General features: G+C 39.4%; 1 protein-coding gene across 3 annotated transcripts in view; it reads right to left on the reverse strand.

Annotated features, from left to right (window-relative positions):
- The window catches only part of LOC132378364 (zinc finger CCHC domain-containing protein 2-like), a 59,824-nt gene extending 49,807 nt beyond the window's left edge, over positions 1-10,017 (reverse strand). Inside the window, exons 1-2 of one of the 3 annotated variants that reach the window (XM_059945224.1) lie at positions 8,843-10,017; positions 5,347-5,452 (exon numbers count right to left, since the gene is read on the reverse strand). In XM_059945224.1, coding sequence (XP_059801207.1) covers positions 5,347-5,452; positions 8,843-9,499 — 763 coding nt within the window. In that variant the 5' untranslated portion in view covers positions 9,500-10,017. The remainder of the gene's footprint in view (positions 1-5,346; positions 5,453-8,842) is intronic. The other 2 variants (XM_059945222.1, XM_059945223.1) reach the window with 2 other exon arrangements.
- Positions 10,018-19,496: the final 9,479 nt, after the last annotated feature.

Here is a 19,496-nt window from a genome sequence, read left to right on the forward strand (position 1 = left end):
CACTTGCACACTAATGTGGCAACTATTGCAAAAAAAAAGTCATCTAACTCATTTACTAATCGGAAGAGATCCCTCAGAACTTACATCATAAGCAACACCATGGCCAAACACTCACAATATCTCACTGTTTTGGAATTATACCAAGAACAGTATTTACATTTTCGTCTTAGCAACCAAAACGGAAAATAATTGTCAATGATATTAAATGCAAAGGGTAATGAAAAGAAAATGGTGCTGATCCCAATACTGCTCTGTCATCAACAATGCCTTACACTTAAATCTTATTTCTTTGCTGCACAAGATAATAATTTAGCAATGCCTGAGCCCCAGGATACAGAATGAAGTCATGGAAAGATCACATTTCAGAAAGAAAAGTCAGCTTCAAATAAGACTAAATTTTATTTTAAGTATTTCACCACATTCCATTGGGTTAGGCATTTCATCTCTTTAGTCACAATACTGCTGGAATATACTGAAGGTGCAGGAGCAAATTAAAACACCATTTCCTACATTACAAACAATTTTAAGAGTCTATTTACTTCCAAAAAACGTGTAATGGTACAATCATGCAGCTATTTATAATGCAAAATAACGGAAACTTCATAGAAAATTTATGACAGAAAGCTATTCAGATTTTTGAGTTTCTTCCAGTTGAAAGGGAGCAATTCCAACATCAAACCACCTTGCAACACTACAGTGCTGCAAGTCACAACTTTAATACATGTACAAATAATCTGTGCCTCTACTACCCTTTCAGTGAGCTTTAACTGACTTGTGGTTTTCCCCAATTCCCCTCTGCCTCCAATTAAATTTATACCCACTGACTTTCTACAGATGTGCAGTAAAAAACATTCTGACCGGTCGCATCACAGCCTGGTATGGAGCCTACAATCCATAGGATCACCAGAGGTTGCAGAGGGTTGAAAACTCATCCACTTCCATAACATGCACAACTCTCCTTGCATTTAGGACATTTTCAAGAGGCAGTAGCTCAAAAAGACAGTATCCATTATTAAAGACCCTCACCATCTGGTGCATGTCCTCTTTACGTTACTACCATCAGGGAGGAAGTACACCGACACTGAAGACCCACACTCAATGTGTAGGAACAGCTTCTTCCCCCCATCAAATTTCTGAACAGTCCATGAAGTTGTCAGCACTTTTCTTTATTCATCTTTCACAGTTTTTTTTAAAAAACAGTAATTTTTATGTCTTGCACTGTACTAAACAAAAATTATAATACGTCAGTAATAAATCTGATTCTGAGCCCCTGTTCCGAACAAGTACCCCAGTTTTACCAATTTTTCTTCATAGCTACAGTTTTTCCGAATCTGAACATCCTTACAAGTCTCCCGAGCATTCTCTCCAATCAAATCAGATCTTTCCTGTTACATGCAAACCAGATCTCCATGCAATATACAGGAATAACTTATTCTGGATGTTAAGTGAAGGTGGAGGCTGTATTAACTTTTCCAAATTTACTAATTTACTTCATTTGCCTTTCAGAAAATCTAGCTCCATGCAGAACACCACAGGTTCTTGGTAGGCAAAAATTATTAACATAGAGCAGTACAATGCAGAACGAGCCCTTTGGCCCACCATGACGCCAAAATAACTAATCCCTGTCTGCACATTTGCCTGTTAATGTATCTAAATGCCTCTTAAATGTTGTTGTTAGAATCAGCTTCTACTGCCTATCCTAGTGGTATACTCTGCACACCTACCATTGTGGGGGGGAAAAATCCTGAAAACTTTAAACTTTTTCTTTCATCTTAAACCTACACTGTGAAAAAAAAACAGACAACTTACCCTTTATACCTAGAGAAATCAAAGTCTATCCCACCTCCCACAAGAAATATTATTCAACATCCTGGCAAACCTCTGCTTGCACCATCCACATCTTTCTGAACATGTGGTATTCAAAACCTCAAATATGGCTTAAGCAAAACTTGGTACAACAGCAGCATGACTTGCCAGCTTTTATACGCAATCCCAATGAAAGCAAGTATGCCATACATTATCTTTACCACCCTATCTTCTCATGTTGCTACATTCAGCGTGCTATGAACAGCAGGCTCACCCTGCACATCAATGCTCTCAAGGATCCTGACATTTCTGCATACTTCTCTCTTGCATTTAAACTCCCAGACAGCAGCGCCTCAAACTCATTCGGATGAAATTCCATCTGCAATTTCCCTGACCAAATTTCTAAATGATGTGTTACCTGCTGTATAGCTTGACAACATTCCTCATTATAAACCAATTTTCAAGTTCAAGTTGAATTGTCATTCAACCATGCACATGTATACAGCTAAACGAAACAGTGTAACTCCGAAGACAAGCTGCAAAACACAGCACAGATCATTATGATGGCTCTAATTCACCAGAGGGGGAAAAAAAACAGTATGAGCACAAGTCCGAGTGGCATCGTCTGAAGATTGATGGTGCATGGGATGTTGTCTTGGCGCCATGTTCCTACACGAGCAAGTACGCAACAGTTCTTCATCTCACACTGGTTCAGCAATCAGAGGCAAATCAGCTTGTCTCACGCAGGGTCAGTCGCAAGCAATCCGGCCTGTCTTCCAGGGAGCAAACACTGGAGAGCAGCACCAATAGGAGGGGCCAACCCCCCAAACCAGCATGGATTCCAGCATACCCACACCTCTGTTATCTCCCACACTGTCTCCAGCATCTCCTCTCTAGGTAGCTGTGACGGACAATATCGTGGCATAACAGCCTGGTCCGACGACAAAGAAGGCCACACAGGTCCCCAGCTGTCAGCTGCACCGATGATCTAGACTTAGTATTTTATATTACCAATATCCAGTAGGGTTGATCACAAGAAAAACGTTTAAGACACACATTTCCACTACTTGTTGGACCCAGAGAGGCTGCTATGACCAAGCAAAATTACCTAGATTTTCATCTAGTTCATTTATATACATCATAAACAAGGGGCCCATAAGCACAGAAGAAATAGGAGCAGTAGACCATCTAGACAATCAAGCCTGCTCTGCTATTCAATAAGATCATAGCTAATCTGGCCATGGACTCATCTCCACTTACCTTTTCCCCATAACCCTTAATTCTCCTACTATGCAAAAATCTATCCAACCTTGTCTTAAATTGCAATGACACTTGCAGAACACCACTGGTCATACACCTCCAGTCAGTAAAACATTCTTCTCGTTGGAGACCTCAGCAAATGCTTTACTAAAATCCATTTTAACAATATCTATTTCTCTACCCTTATCAATTATCTTCATCACTTACCCATAAAACTCAAGCAGATTGGGCAGGAATTACATTCTCCATACAAAGTTACACTGATTGCCAATAAGCCCATGCTTTTTTAAAAACTTGCCTACCAGTAATGGAAAACATAAGGAAACTCTATTTTATTCAACAAGTCTCAAATGTCTCATTGAAAAATTCTCACCAATTCAACCATTACGTAATCTCACAGCTAATACCAAATATGAGCAAAGTCCCAGATTAATTCTGCTTGTCATTCTGCCTCTCAAATTACTGAGACACCACTTTTGCTGTACTACTAAGAACAAGGAAGAAAATAGATTAAAGGTGAAGTGAGTGAAGTGCAAAAATGACAGATAAAAAGGAAAAGGCATTAAAATAATGGACCACAAATTTTCAAGTAAGGTGTTAAAAGAGAACAAGAACTATTTTTCTTATTTATCTTGTAGTACTTGGATGCACATGGCCAATAAGAACAGCATTTTTTTTTCCCATATCTGACTTTCAAATCCAGCCAAAAAAGTAGATGGAAGAACTTTTTGTACAAAATTCCTTATCGCACATAACATTATCACCAAATCACTAACTTGCCAACCATTAAATCATTTGCACAGCTAGTTGACAAGCTAAGAGACTAAACATTTAAGGCCTCTAATCTCCTCTTGATCTTTTCTAGATCTGGACGAGGCAGGTCTGTGTTCCAGCATGTAATGCCTTGCTAACAATACAGACATACCAAAACAACCAGAGCAAAATTATCTCTTGACATCAACAAAAATACACAGGAAAACCCAAACAGCAAAGGCTCCCTTTAGTTCCCTCATTCTTCCCCTTTGTTAATAAAACTTTTCCATGAGATAACTTTGGCTCTGATTCACCTCAAAATTTCCAAATGGAAAAAACAAACTAAAGACACAGCTAGTTATTAATCTTAAAGGCTAGTCACTTGGGTCTCCAATCTGACTGCTGCTTTTTCTGGTTAAATTAGGGTCAGTTTTAGGTCTGTGGGAGAATGAACAAAAACCTTGTAAAAGGACAAAACTGCATTATGTGCTTCACTGAAATTCTACAGTGATTATGTCATATTAGTATCTATTTGTAGATACTGCATCAACAAAATGGCATGGAAAGACAGATACACCTACAGAGCTTGGATATAATTCTTTTTTTCTAGAAGAGAGAATATGTATTTTATTGCATTGTCTAAAACCCAGTCATTCATTATACAATACTTTCCAAGTTTAACTGTGCTTGTCAAATTGGGGTCAGTACTACATCATGAGAACAGGATAAAAACGGAAGTGTTCAATAGGTCAGAGAGAATCTGAGGAAAGGGAAACAGTTAACATTTTACAATTGGAAACTGGTAATTAAATAAATTAAATTTGTAAAGATATGTATGGAAAGAACAATGAGGAAGGTCTGAAGAGAGAGAGAGAGAATGAATGATTGTGGTGCTGTTTCCATTATAACAGAATACTCTATTTTCTTTCTGCCCCTAACCCCAACCCTCTCCCACAAATCAGTGGCTTCTGCTGTTTTAGAAACGTCATTTCTTTCTTACACATCCGAGGCATTTTTCATTACTCACTAACCTTCACCACCTTCTCAATGGGCCTCATCTTCCATTCTCTAATTTTCCCTGAAGCTTTAAACTAGCTTCATCTCTGTTAAACGAACAACACAAAAATGAAGCACTGCAGATGCTGAGAGTCCGCAAAAACTGAAAATTCTGGAAATACTCAAACACCAGGGAGGACTTGAGACTGAGTATTCCCAGCATTTTCTGTTTTAGTTCCATCTCTTATGAAATGCTGCACTAGATGCTGCCTAACTAGCTAAATATTTCTAGCATTTTCTCCTTGCATTGTAAATTTTCAGCATCTACAATATTATGCATTTACTCTGCAAGATTTTCCCCCCCACACCTCTGGGTTCATTCAACAAACAGGAAAGGCCTCTTGCTTAACTGCAAGTCAATGATCTTGTGATCTTTCAGAAGTACAAAAACAGTGACCAGTCTCAAAGAAAATGTTATACTACAAAATGAGTGAGAAATGCACAAGCAACTCAAGCAAGATCAAAGATTACCTGGTCGCTGGGTGACTGCATTTGCCCCTTCTTCAGAAGATGGGGGAGTCCTCTCGTAGTAATTATTCTCTGTTCCCAAAGAGTAATTTTTCCTGGAGAAACGCTCCTTTTAAAACAAAAATAGAAAGCAATAACACATAAACCCAAGGCAGTATTTAAGAGAAACAACCATTATATAAAAGTTGGGAAGTCATGATGCAGCATTATAAAGCTGTGGCTAAGCCTTATTACAGAGTATCATGTACATTTCTGGTCACTGCATTACAGGAAGAATAGGCAGACTTTGGAAAAGATGCAAGAGAGGTGGACTAGGATGTCACCTGAATTGGAGATTATTAGCTGTATAGACGGGTTGGGCAAACTAGGGTTGTTTTTTTTTTAGAGAGCAAGAGGCTGAAGGTAACTTGATGGTAGTTTATAAAATGAGAGACGAAGATAGATTAGAGCTTTTATCCCCCAGAGCACACACTGAAGGACGCCAAAAGGACACAGATTTAAGGAGGGAAGAGTAAAGTTAAAATTGTGAGGCAATTTTTAGTTTTATACCAACATACGTATGTGGTCAGCACGAGTAGATGTAACTGCAATATTCAAGGGGTAATTAAACAAGCACATTAACAGGCAGGGGATGGATGAATACAGATCAAGTGCATTCAAATGAGATTACGTTAAATTTGCATCATGATTGGCAAAGACATTGCAGGCCAAAAGACCTGTTCCTGTGTTGTACTGTTTGATTTTCTATACTGATAATTAATGTTAATTAGAGCAAGCTAAATTTGAAAGCTGCAATTTTGGAAGGATGCAATAAAGGACTGAAGCCTTATTTTTCCTCCAAATGAACTTTAATCTGGAGTTTTATTCATTATGTACAATTTTCTAATGGATTATTTAAAGAGGCTTTCCCCAAATCAATAGCAAACATCCTTAACTTGCACATAAATTAGTAAAACTTTTGCTGGCACAAATGTGTTATCTGCTATTGTTGTAATTATGCTTTCTGCTGAGCTTGAAGGAAGCTCCCCAGAGGATATCTCAAACAGCTCCTGACCATTTCCATGACCAAAACTTTCCCCATTGGCTAGGCATGACCTGTTTCTACTCTGGTTCTCCATTTCTTAACTGATTTTTAATAACTTTATGTCTCAATGTCAAAGCCATCCAATAAACCATTGAGACACATCAACTACTGAACATGAGACTGCTACCCACGAGTGTAGTGCCCTTCCTACACAAATGCTTTAACAACAGGAAATAACAATCAAATTCTTACAAAAAGCTTCTTAAAATCAATTCTTACAAATACCTTTCACAATTAAGGCACTAGAAAATACTAAAATTGTGCTTCCAATAAATGCAGCTTACTTCTGAAGAAATAAAACTGTAGTTTTGAAAGAACACAAAATGCCAGGCACATCCAACACGGGACTACAGTTATGTGGAGAAAACACATTGGTTATTAACCTGGAAAAAGTGAACTAATTTCTCATCATTGTTGCAAGAGCACACAAAAAAAAAATCAAAACATCAATCTAACATTTCTCTGTTAAGACAAAGACAACTTGTCAGCTCAACAAGTGATAGAATGCTTCAGTGATGTTAAAGATGTGGCTCATAAGTTATACATAGTGCACTGATAAATAATAGCTTGCCCCTTTTAAAAATAAAACTGAACCATTTAAAAACGAAGTGATCATCACATATTTGACTATCCTGTCATCGTTTATTTAGACCACAAGACAAAGGAGCAGAATTACACCTTTTGGCCCATTGAGTCCGCTCTGCCAGAACATCGAGTGATTTATTATCCCTCTCATTCTCAATCTCCTGCTTTCTCCCCAAAACCTTCGACACCCTTACTAATCTAGAACCTATCAAACTTCTACTTTAAATACACTCAACCTCCATAGTCATCTTTGGCAATTAATTCCACAGATTTACCACTCTCTGGATAATCCTCATCTGTTCTAAAAGGACATTCTTGAATCCTGTGGCTGTGCCCTCTGGTCCTATCCTCCATAATGAGAAGAAACATCCTCTCCACATTCAATGCCACCAGCATGAGAAAACTGTCTCAATATCCCCAGTAACACACACAAATAAGGGACTGTTAAACTTCTAACCATAAATTAACAATTTTCCTTTAGAGCAACTTTAAGGGTTTTTTTTTAAAAAAACATCTCTGCTGAAATAATGCTCAAATTTAAGGGTCAAAGTTATAGTTTAAAGCTAATGGTTAAGTTATAATTTAAACCTAGTCCTTCAAATCACTAAGTATGACTGAAGGACAGATTAAACTATTTATAAAGCAATGAAATTGCTTAAAGCATTAGCTTGCCTGTCATAATGAAATCTCAAATTTCATGCCTCTATTAAATCCCAAGCTTCCAAGTCTGGAGCTAGGAGAAATCGGCAGACTTTTGAGCTATTAATTTGCTGCTGCACACAGAATAAGATTGATGAATTTCCTCAAATTCACAACTACTATGTACAGTTGCATCGTTACACCACCAAGGTGAGATTCAAGAGTCAAAGATGAAGGATCATTTAGACACAAACCAAATGTGCTCAAGCAAAAATTTGCTTTGCATAAATGGAAGCAATTACAGTTTCTAAACTATATACAAATTAATGAATTGCAAGGGGACAGCACAGGTGCAGCTAATGATGTAAACACTTCCTCCTCTTTCATACCTTGAGATCAAACAATGAAACGTTTAATTTTAAATATCCATTACAACAAGTCGAACCATGCACTGCACAATCATTTGCATCCACCCTTTTAGGGTTAAAAGCAAAGGACTGTGGACCAACCATTACTGATTTTATTCATTTAAAACGAAACGTAATTTTTAAAGAAGGTTCTGCAAGACTAAAGAAAAAAAGATATTTTTTTTCTCTCTCCAGTCCTGCTGAAGGGTCTCGGCCCTTCTGTTTTTCCCATAGATACTGCCTGGCCTGCCGAGTTCTTCTATCATTTCGTGGGTGTTGCTTGTATTTCCAGCATCTGCCAGATTTCCCCTTGTTTTTAAATGAAGGCTGGTAGTTTCGTGGTATGTGAAATGGGAATAAAATCAGGATCAAAGGCTGACAAATGACTTTGGATACAACTTCTTCCACCCACCCACCAACCAACCGAAGCCGACTCCATGCCGCCACCCCATTGGCTAATTTCAAGCGCCAACGACCCATTTAAAAATACACAGGCACCGCCTCCCCCCGCCCCACACACCCAACTGCCACCAATCGCCGGCATGCGACCGCCCCGCACGAGCCCCGTCCGCAGCGTCATAGCGGCGCACCCTGGCGGCGGGGGGTCCAAACGACACGTGAACGGGAGATGGAACGGAGGCCGAAAAGAAAAATGAATTGCACATTGAAATGCACACGGGTGTGCTTGCTTCTCACAGGCATAACCCAATCATGAAGTGGTCTGATAGGCCGAGCTCTCACCCCGGGGGGAGAAACCGGCGGGGCTCGCGCTCCTCCCATTTACCTTGGCGACGGTGTTCTGGAACTTGCGGCCGTTGGCGGGTCCCCGTCGCTGCAGGTCGGCCAACTGCTCGCGCAGCGTCTCCTTCTGATGGAAGGAGAAGGCCGGGTGGTTGGACGCCATGGTGAGCAGCAGCAGGAACTCCTGCACGCTGCGCTCCGTCAACTGCAGCCCGTAGTTGCGGATGACCGTGTCGATGCGGCCGAGGGCGCGGGCCAGCACCGTGGCCGCCTCGCGGTTCTCCGAGCCCAGCAGCGCCAGCGACACCACCAGCTTGCTGCGCACCACCTCGTCCGTCACGTCGCCGATCGCGGCCAGATCGGCGGCGCTGTTGGCACGGATCTCCGAGTCGCGGAGCGAGTGGTAATCTTTGCGGGCCAGGTCCTCCAGGCAGCTGCCGAGGAAGCGCAGCTCCAGCGGGTGGCACAGGTCCAGCAGGCCGCAGCAGAACTCCAGCCGCTGCGCCGATGTGAGCGCCGAGCCGAACCACTCGTAAACCGCCTCCTTCTGCGGCTCCGGCGGCGGCATGGCGGGAACAGCTTTCACCCCCTCCTCCTCGTCGTTATCCTCTTCTTTCTCGTCGTCATCGTCCTCCTCCTCCTCTTCTTCGTCCTCGTCCTCCTCTTCTTCGGGGTCGGGCAGCTTCATCAGCATCTTCATCAAGTTAGCGCAGCAAGCGCCACCCAAAAAAAAACAAAACACACAAACAGCTAATTAGTCAAGTGGAACCGTCCGCTCCGCGCACATTCTCAGTCTCGGTTACAGATCGACTAATTTATTTTTCTTTCTCTCCGACCCCTCCCACTCCGCTCAGCAACGGAGCGCCAATTGAAGTGGAAGTCCCGGCCCCGGCTGTCAATCATCCGTGCCCTGTCCCCACCAATCAATCACTGGTGGCCCCGCCCACCACCGCGCTTGGCCCCGCCTCCCCTCCGCTCCGTGAGGTAGGTTGAAGTGCGGCGGTATGTAATGTCGTCCGTCCGCCGCTCCCCTCCCGCTCACTCATCACCTACGCCCACTGCTGGCAACCATTCCACTTTTAGAAGGAATGTTCCTAAATTTAAATGCTTCCTTCACAAGTATCTCGCTTCTAACCAGGCATCCCTCGCTATTCCATCCGCAGCTCCCCACCTCCGGCGGTTAACATCTATATATCCATTATCCTCCAAGCGATTATATTGTATTTTTTTTTCGAAATATAGTTAGATATTTATAAATGCATGTATAATTTATTCACTGGCTTCAAGTAAGTCGCAGTCACCTGGTCTTCAATTATTGGGAGAGGAGAGAACAGGAGGAATCACAGAGAAAGTAATCAATGGACCTGTCAAATTTTATCAGATCTGTCAGAGCAATCTAGCTCCTCCCACTTCACTGTAGTCTTTCCTCAAAGCTATAGATATTTTCCCCTTTCTGTTCTATGTTCTGCTCTGTAGTCAATGCTGCGATTGATTTGCCACCCTTTACTACCCCTACCAAGTGCATTACAGGTCAGTGACATGTATTTTCTTCATGCCATTGTTTCAGCCATTCAGCTTCACCCCCTAGTCTTGACCCCTCTGGCAAGTGAACAGTTTACATGAAAAGTTAAACAAAAGCAGCAGAGATAAACCTCTCGACTCTGTGCTCCCTGAATTATTCAGAAAAGATATGACCAATCATTATCTCGAACCATACCATCAGTCTCAGCCTTTAGCTCTTGATGCCTTTTATGACCATAAGACTCAGGAGCAGAATTAGACCATTTGGCCCATTGAGCCTGTTCTACCACTACATCATGGCTGATTCTGTACCAAGAAGTTTATTTACTTCTTTCTTAAGTGACTTGGTCTCCACAACTCTATATTGATGTGAATTCCACTCTCTGAGTAAAGAAATTTCTCTTCACCTCTTTCCTAAATTTCTTTCTGAGATCAGGATTCATTATTCTATACACATTTTACAGTGCCGTCTAATCCTGGCAGACATTATTAATTTTCCATTAAACTTTCTTAAATTATTTTAAGATCCATTGTCCTTAACTGTTCACTGTCTCTCTGTCTGCCTACATCTTTGCATCCTCCTTCTTCAGACAATAGTGTGTTGTGTAATTGGGAAGAGCTGCCAGACATAGTGGTGAAAGCAGGCACATGAGCAACCTTTAAAAGCCGTAGATAAGTACATGGATAGGAAGGGTTTAGAGGGATGCAGGCCAAATATATGCAGCCGGGACTAGTTCACTTTGCAACTTAGTGGTTATGGATGAGTTAGGCTGAAGGGTCTATATGCTGTATCCATGCTGTTTGACCCTACACATTATAAATGGTTATACAGCGGAATATAGCATGTGTTTGTGGGGTTCTAGAGAGTGTTCTAAGGTATTGAGGAAGCAACCATGTAGGGCACTAGTGTTGAGAGTAATAGTGGAGAAGGAGTTCTTACTTATCCTTATTGATTTCTACCCTTTTCCTATAATTTTTGATGCCCTTACTAATCAAGAACCTTTCAATCTCTGCTTTAAATATACCCAATGACTTGGTCTCCATGATCTATGCCAATTCCATTCACCACCTTCTAGCTAAAGAAATTCTTCCTCATTTCTGTATTAAAGGGATGCCCTTCTATTCTGAAGATGTGCCCTCTGGTCCTAGACTCTCCCACTAATAGAAATATCCTCTCCACATCCTTTCTTTCTAGATCTTACAATTTGGTATGTTTCATTTCTAAACCCTCCTACTTCTAAACTTCAGTGAGTACAGGCCCAGAGCCATCAATATTTTTAAAATTCAGAATAAACTTTATTTGTAATAAAAATATTTACAAGAATAAACAGTGCAATGCCTTTTCATTCTTTACATTCATAGTCTATAATTTCAGTACTGTTCCTACACATCAATAGCACTGCAATCACTCATGTGGTCCTCTGTGGTGGTAGACTACAATAATTGAGGGGCTTCCTAACCCAACCTGGCCCCTACCTTTTGAGTAGATGAACCCCGTACTGTAGTCCTTCTCCACTGAGCACATGTGGAAGATGGCTGCACCAAGCTTCAGTGCATCCCTCAGTACATACTCCTGTACTCTAGAATGTGCCAGTTGGCAGAATTCCTCCATGCCCATCTCATTGTGCTTGCAGACCAACAACTTTCGGACAGACCAAAGGCCATCTTTCACCAAGTTGATGATTTGCTGGCAGCGCTTGATTTTTGTCTCCATGTGTCCCAGGGAACAGAGAGTGCTCTGTTATGTAGCTACTTGGGATCAGCAACTGCAACACAGGCTCTTCCACTATTCTGCACATCCTCTTCGCAAACCCACTGTCCTCCAGAACTAACAAATGCTTCTTATACATTAACTCTTTAATTCTCAGGATTATTTTCATAAACCTCCTCTGGCCATTCTCCGATCCCAGAACAAACATTCTTAGATATGGGGCCCAGAATGGCTCACAATACTAAATCTGATCAGACCAATGCCTTATAAAATCCTTGTTTTTATTCTAGTCCTCTCAAAATGAATCCTAACATGTTTTCCTTCTTACTACCAATTCAACCTGCAACTTAACCTTTAGGGAATCCTGCACTAGGACTCCCAAGTCCCTTTGGCTTTCTGAACTCACTCCCCATTTTTAAATTTGTCTTAATCTTTATTTCTTCTATCAAAGTGCATGAGCACTCACTTCCCTACACTGTATTCCATCTGCCACTTCTTTGGCCATTTTGCTGATCTGCCTCAGCTGCAGAGTTCTTTCTCAACACTACCTGGCCCTCCACCTTTCTATCAACCACACCATTGGCACCAGGATGATAGTGGTTTTCTTAAAGCATCGTGGAATTGTAGACTGGAGTAAGAAGAGGTTAAAAATGTCAGCGAATACCACTGCTAGCTGACCTGCACAGAACTGGAGAACATGGTCAAGTGTCCATCTACCCAGTTACTTTCTGTTCACACTCAGTAAGGCATATCTGACATCTGCTATAGTGACTATGTGTATCAAAGGTTGTCAGGGTGAGCGGTGTCAATTCATTTAATAATGTTCTTCTGCATATTCTCTAAAGCCTTCAAACCTTTCCTAAGTATGGCACCAAGGATGGATCCAGCTCTGAATCAGTGTTTCATAAAGGTTCATTACAGCTTGCTGGTTCTTGTGCTCTATGTCTATATAAAGGATCTGGGCTGCCTTCTACTTTTCGATGATTTACTCAACTGGGCTTTGCAGCTTCAATAAAATATGCAGAAACAGTCTGAGATTTTTTGCATTCTTGTATCTTAAAGAGCTGTGCCCAACTTCTTAATCAGAAGAGTGGGGTAGACATCCTCATGGAATGGCTCTTGGCCAGGCAACAACGGCTATAAATCAGGACAAGCATTTGGGATATTCAGGTTGCATTTAACCTGAACACCATTTGCACTTCTGTGGCTATAGGTATATTCATGATAGGGAATCCTTGAAGAGGAAGTACATGGTGTCTGGATGGTACTATCAACTTTACTCTTTTGATTTTTTTCTTTCAAATAAACTTTTTCATTGTGAGAAAGATGAAAATTAACCAGTATAGACTGAATGGAGATAGCATCTGCTTTCAATAAAACAGAAGGAGAAAAGAGGGGCTAGTTCATATGGCTTAAAAACTGCTAAAAGTGTTTGTATCTATCACTGGCTCATTACATTCTGAACTTTAATAAGAAAATGGAGGACAACCTTGTTTGTAGGGCTACAAATTAGGGAATGTTTGCCCAGTTGTGCCTCATTTGGTAACTTTTGCCTAACTTTAATAGCAGAAACTTGTTGGCAAGTAGATACAGTTAAAGTATGCATCAGCCACAAAAAAATTGAAGAGCCAATGGTGGCTAAATTAGTAGTACTGTTGCCTCTTTGTCAGAAGGTACCTAGTTCATCCTGCTCCAGTGACATAGGCACAAACATAATATACTTAATTGTTGTTGTGAGGGAATGCTGCACTCAATACAGAGAGGCTAATATTTAGCTTTACTTTAGCAGATTGAGGAAGAAACTCCTTCATTACTAATTAGTGCTTTGTAGAAGGGAATGTGAAGATTATATTTAGTCGAGCAGGAATGAACTTGGTCTTCGAAAACATTAAGAAGGAGTTCTTGTTTTGATTATACCTTTTGGCTTCAAGATAAGTTTTATGTTGGAAGGTTGAAACTATTGCTTTCAGTTTCGTTTCCAATTAAGTGGAAAGTAAAAGTCAAATACTGGATGGGTGATCGGGGAGTCAAAGATATACAATTGATTATTAGATAAGGTGGGTCATTTTGATCAAGTTGAGAAGGTAGAGAAAAATTTTGAAACTAGTGTAGGGTTTTGCATAAGTAATTTTAAATTGTTAGTAAGCTTGCAAACTTGTAAAATTTAGAATGTATAAGTCTGCCACTTAGCCCCTTATTGCTGCGATTGTTTAGAAATAGTTAATTTACAACCTAACAAATTAACTGTGCTCTTTGGAATAATACCTCAAAATATCCATGGTATTTCTTTGTCTGACCAACATGTTATTGCGTATGTTACATTGATAGCTAGGAGGGCCGTTCTGTTGAAGTGGAAGGATACGTCGGCTCCCACTCTATCACAATGGTTCACTCAAGTGATGTTATGTCTTAGTTTGGAGAAAATTAGAAGTCTAATCTTCAAACCTATGTTTGATTTTAAGAAAAGATGGGGTTCATTTGCTCATTACTACCATTTGAGTTAATTGATAGATTTCTTCCACAATCTAATTGTAAATTTTGGTATAATTTTTTTTGCTGGTGGTTTGATGTTTATCTTTAGAAGTTTTTTGTATGACACATGGCTCCGGGGTTGAACACCTAATGGGTTCTTTTTTTTTCCCTCACTTTTCTCTCGCTTTAGTAGGGTTTTTTTTAACTTTCCTTTTTTTTGTGTCACCATATTTTTCAATCCTTAATATTGCTTTTTTTTTCTCTTTTGAGACATTGTAAGTGTTACTTCTATGTACTCTTGTATTTTGGGTAATAATAATAATAATAATAATAATAATAAAAAGATTTGAGACAAAAGAAAGAGCTATCTAGTCCCATCCCAGCATAGTCACAACTATTCAGTGCATGTCCAAGTTCTTTTTTAAAAGCATCTTAGCCTCTACTATTACATAAGGCAGTGAATTGCATTTTCCTCTGTAAAAGAAAATCTTTGCTTAAGCTTTTGAATCTTGCTCTTAGCTTCTTAGGTTTGTGGATAACTTACTTCCATCAGAGTTCTGTAGGATTGGAGCCTACTTTTATCCTATGTGAGATTCATAAATTCTTCCATAAGTGGAGCAGGGGATGCTTCTTTGGGTGGTTGGGTAGGTAGAACAGGAGACTGCATGCTCCCTTTGTTGTTTACACGGGGCTTATCTTTGCTCCTGACATCCTATAATAAATGCATGATGACTGCCACTAAGTAATCTAAGCTTTTCTAAACAAAAGTTCATATTGGATTGTTTGCCCAACAAATTAACAGGTCTGTTATTATTTGATATATTCTTTTCTCCCCAATTACTCCTCCAATCCTCAGGAAGTATCAAAAAGTTATCTTAACCTTCTTCTCTCAACAGTTTAGGAAAGGGGTGGTGAACCTAAGGCACACATGCCCTAGATGGAACGTACAAAAATATTGCAGCAAGCAGCATGCAGTACACTCGATTTGTTAAACCCCATCCACAATTAAAAGATACATAATGATTATCTTTCCTGCTAAATGAAGCACTGAATTGCTTTTCACAAGAAACATCTCATGCCTACTTGGCGCCAGCTAGATCGTTGTGAGAACACGTAACTTTGGATGATACATTTTGAAATCCTTGCAGACCTGGTGCACATATAAGCATTTGGAGAGAAAGTGGTTACAGTCACAACACTATTCAGAAATTATGTTATTTTTCAATTGTTTTTTAAAAGATTAATATTAATATTTTATGGTTATACAGTTGGATCTGTTGAGCAGACAGATCTGTTTGCATGCAAAGCACCCATCTCTTGACGTAATCATTCTATTCCAAGCATTGTCATGGAAAAAGATGGTCAGGTGCTTAAGAGAAGAAATTCAAAGCCATGAAGAAATGCAACATCCAAACAGACTCAATGATTCTATGACTCCAGCAAACTCTGACCCATTACTAATCAAAATGGAGAAGGAATATTCAGGAAAATATTGAGACTCTCAAAGCTACGTATTGTGAGAACAGTTCCTGTACACAAAGAAGAAGAAATGGATCAACTCAAAAACCATTCATCTGCATGCTCCTTCTGTGGAAGATTCAGTGGTTCCCATACTTGCCATATTAGTCACCTCAGAACATAAAACATAAAACATCGTCCTCCTCTCTGCAGGACAGCATAAAATGTAATAAATGCCACAAGCCAGCATATTGCAATACTAGAATATAGAAGGTATTCAAGCTAATAGCAAAGATTACATCAGATCCTGAAAGCAATTAAGTGTCTCAGGGTGTAGCCATACAATATTTTACAGTTTTTAATTTTAAAAAAAGCTGCATTCAAAAAACATACCGTCTTCACAATTGAATGTGAATACTAACCATGATTCTTCATGGTGTATATCATGAAAATGTGAACTGACAAGACTTGGATATCTTCAGATTGGTGCAAAACCTGCCCAACCATAACCAGTGTTGAATTTCATTGCCACAGCTGCTTCAAACTTTATACAGCGTAGTTAGCTTTTGAGTTCAGCATTTCAGATTAGGATGCCAAAAAATAAGAAAGAAACACAAACAATAATTAATAATTGAATTAACCTAGAAATTCATCATTAGTCATGAGGGCTAAAGAAGGTAGAAAACAGGTATCATATTAAAAAGGGTCACTGGGGAGACAAAAGTGCTGTCTGAAAAAATACGGGCTGGTAAATTTGGAGAAATTCATTTTCCTATTCTGTATTAATAAGATGAAAGAATATCTTGGGATATGAGATTGCATGCCATTGTGAAGCCGAGGTATGATGATGTTGAATTTCTGTGGAATTCCGAATTTGAGGAAATCTGGATTGATGAAGTTATCACTTTGGGGAGAAGGCAAGTTTCCATCAGGTCTTACTCATGCTTGTTAAATCGTATTTATAGATTTGAAATAATCAACAGTTCTGATACATTCAATTTCCGAAAATAAAGCACAGTATACTTACATTTTTTTAACGTTCCAATTCACTTTTAGATCATAACTACATTTCAGTCTTAATGATCACAAATGTTGGCAGCTGTAGACATACAAATGTAATATTTGTTTAAAATTTTAACTTATTTTGACATCTGTTACTTTTAAATCTAGTCTTTATGTTCAATGGTCTTAAAGTGCTACGTGTTGATTTTGATTGACATGAACTAACCTTTTCTGTGCAGAGGCAGCTCTGTCTCTTCTCTTCCACAACATCCATGATCAGAATTTAAATTATTTTTCACACTCAAGAGCCTTACTTGCAATGCATACACAAAGTAAAAAGGTTATGTAGCATTATAGTTATAGACCTAATCATGATTGAGCCCAAAGATAGTAACAAACCACTATGGATGCTGAAAATGTGAAAATGAAAACAGATAATGCTGGAAATACTCAGCAGATCAGGTAGCAGCATCTATAGAAGAAAGACATTGATGGCATTTTAGACCATATACCTAAGCTGAAATATGTTAGAGATATAACAGATTTTGAATAAGTTCTATTTCTATTTGTGTATTTCATCTGGATTGAGAACGACTTGCTCCCATCCAGTCTGGAATGACTGATGTGGCCCATTTAGCACCCACAGAGTTTGGCACAAATGGGACTGAATGTGCTTGGCAGGGCAGGACAGGTGATTAATTTGGGAGCTGGAGTACTCCTTCCACTTTTCACACTAGGCTTCTGTGTGCTCTTCTCAGTTCTATCCTAAATATTCTCTGGTCATTTTGAGTAGTTATGGGCCCAGAATTCTCACAAGTCACAGCGTGTTAAACTTTTCCATAGAAGTTTTGTGAACATTTTTGAATCATTCCCTCTTTCTACCAAGTAATTTCCTGCCATGGTGGAGCTGAGAATAGAATGTCTATGTTGGGATTTTGCAATTGTCAAAATTGTTTTATCTAAATGAGACAACTGAATGTAATTGGCTGAGGATGTTAGTCTAAGAGAGGAAGCTAATGTAGCTTACTTATGTTGCCCATGGATTTGGAGGATTTTGTGGCGACTATGTTGGTATATCTCCAGTGCTTTGAAATGCCTGCTGAATATAGTCCATGTCTCAAAACATACAGGAGAGTTGGGATAAATGCAGCCTGGTAGGCCCATGTTCTATGTACAGGGTTTGAGGTTTTGATCTTTAAACACGATTTTCATCAGTCAGCCAAAGGCTGTGCAGAAAAGACAGATCCATGGCTGCCGTTATCTTGCAAAGCTGTTCTTGAGGTCCACATTTTCCAAACTCTTTATTGTTGGACATTTGTTTTGTATAAAAGAGCTATTTTTCAAGGATTCTTGTTTGGTAGTCGTTGATGAGCAGTTTTATCAAATCAACCAAAGGGTATTAGTGAAGCATGGTCTATATCCATCCATGTTGACCAGAAAACACCAGCTTAATAAGTGATTAATGATTTAGCAATAAAACTAATTATTCATAAATAACATGTTATGTGTATTATATATCATCCAGATCTCAAGTTAATTAAATATATTTTAAAATCCATGTTATATTTTGACTCATCTTGAATTGCATTTATTAATTTGACATTTAAGTGTTTGCTAATTTAGTTCTTTCTATCTAGCTAGTTAAATTTCCTTCATTTGGCCAGCTAGAATGATAACAGTTACACTATGTTTCTCATGGAAATCAGAGCTAGGCTGTAAAATTATTACAGTTGTCTGTTTGTTCTGCTCACACAGAATACTAGATAGAACATAGAATGGAAGAGTAGTACACAGGAATAGGCACTTCATCCCACAATGAAATGTCCATTAAGTTAATCTCTTTTGCTGACATAATATCCATATTTTTCCATTTACTACATATTCACCTGCCTATCTATGAGTCTTTCGAACACCCCTAATGTATGTGCCTCCACCTCGACCGCAGGCAAGACATTCCAGGCACCTGCCATTTTGTGTAGAAAGACTTGCCCTGCACATCTCCTTTGAACTTATCCCTCTCACCTTAAATGCATAACCTCTGGTGTTAAGATATTTCAATCCTGGGTGTAAAAGATACTGGTTGTCTATTCCCCTATGTCTCCTATAAACATCTATCTAATCTTACACTAAAGACATCCCATTCCTTAAAATGAAGAACAGGCTATTTCATCCCCCTGTCATGGTTGATGCTGATCATTCAATTGATATTACTGATAGATTATTGTAACATTTTATTGTGCAATTTGCTGGAGTTTGTTGTGAGCAGATTGTTATGTTTCCTACATTGCAAAGCTGATACAAATATATTTCTACCTAGCATCTTTCTCCTTCAATACCCTATAAGCACTGAAAATAAACTGATCATCTTTACATTACTAAGATTCAAAGACTCAAAGTACATTTATTATCAAAATATGTATGCAATATATAACCCTGAGATTCGCCTCCCCGCAGAGAGCCACAAAACACAGAAGTAACATAGAATTCCACCTTTTCATCACTTCAATGTGTAATGCCAGTACCTGTGTGCTGT

This window comes from Hypanus sabinus, chromosome 20 (genome assembly GCF_030144855.1).
Source record: "Hypanus sabinus isolate sHypSab1 chromosome 20, sHypSab1.hap1, whole genome shotgun sequence".
In the NCBI taxonomy this organism is placed as follows: domain Eukaryota; kingdom Metazoa; phylum Chordata; class Chondrichthyes; order Myliobatiformes; family Dasyatidae; genus Hypanus; species Hypanus sabinus.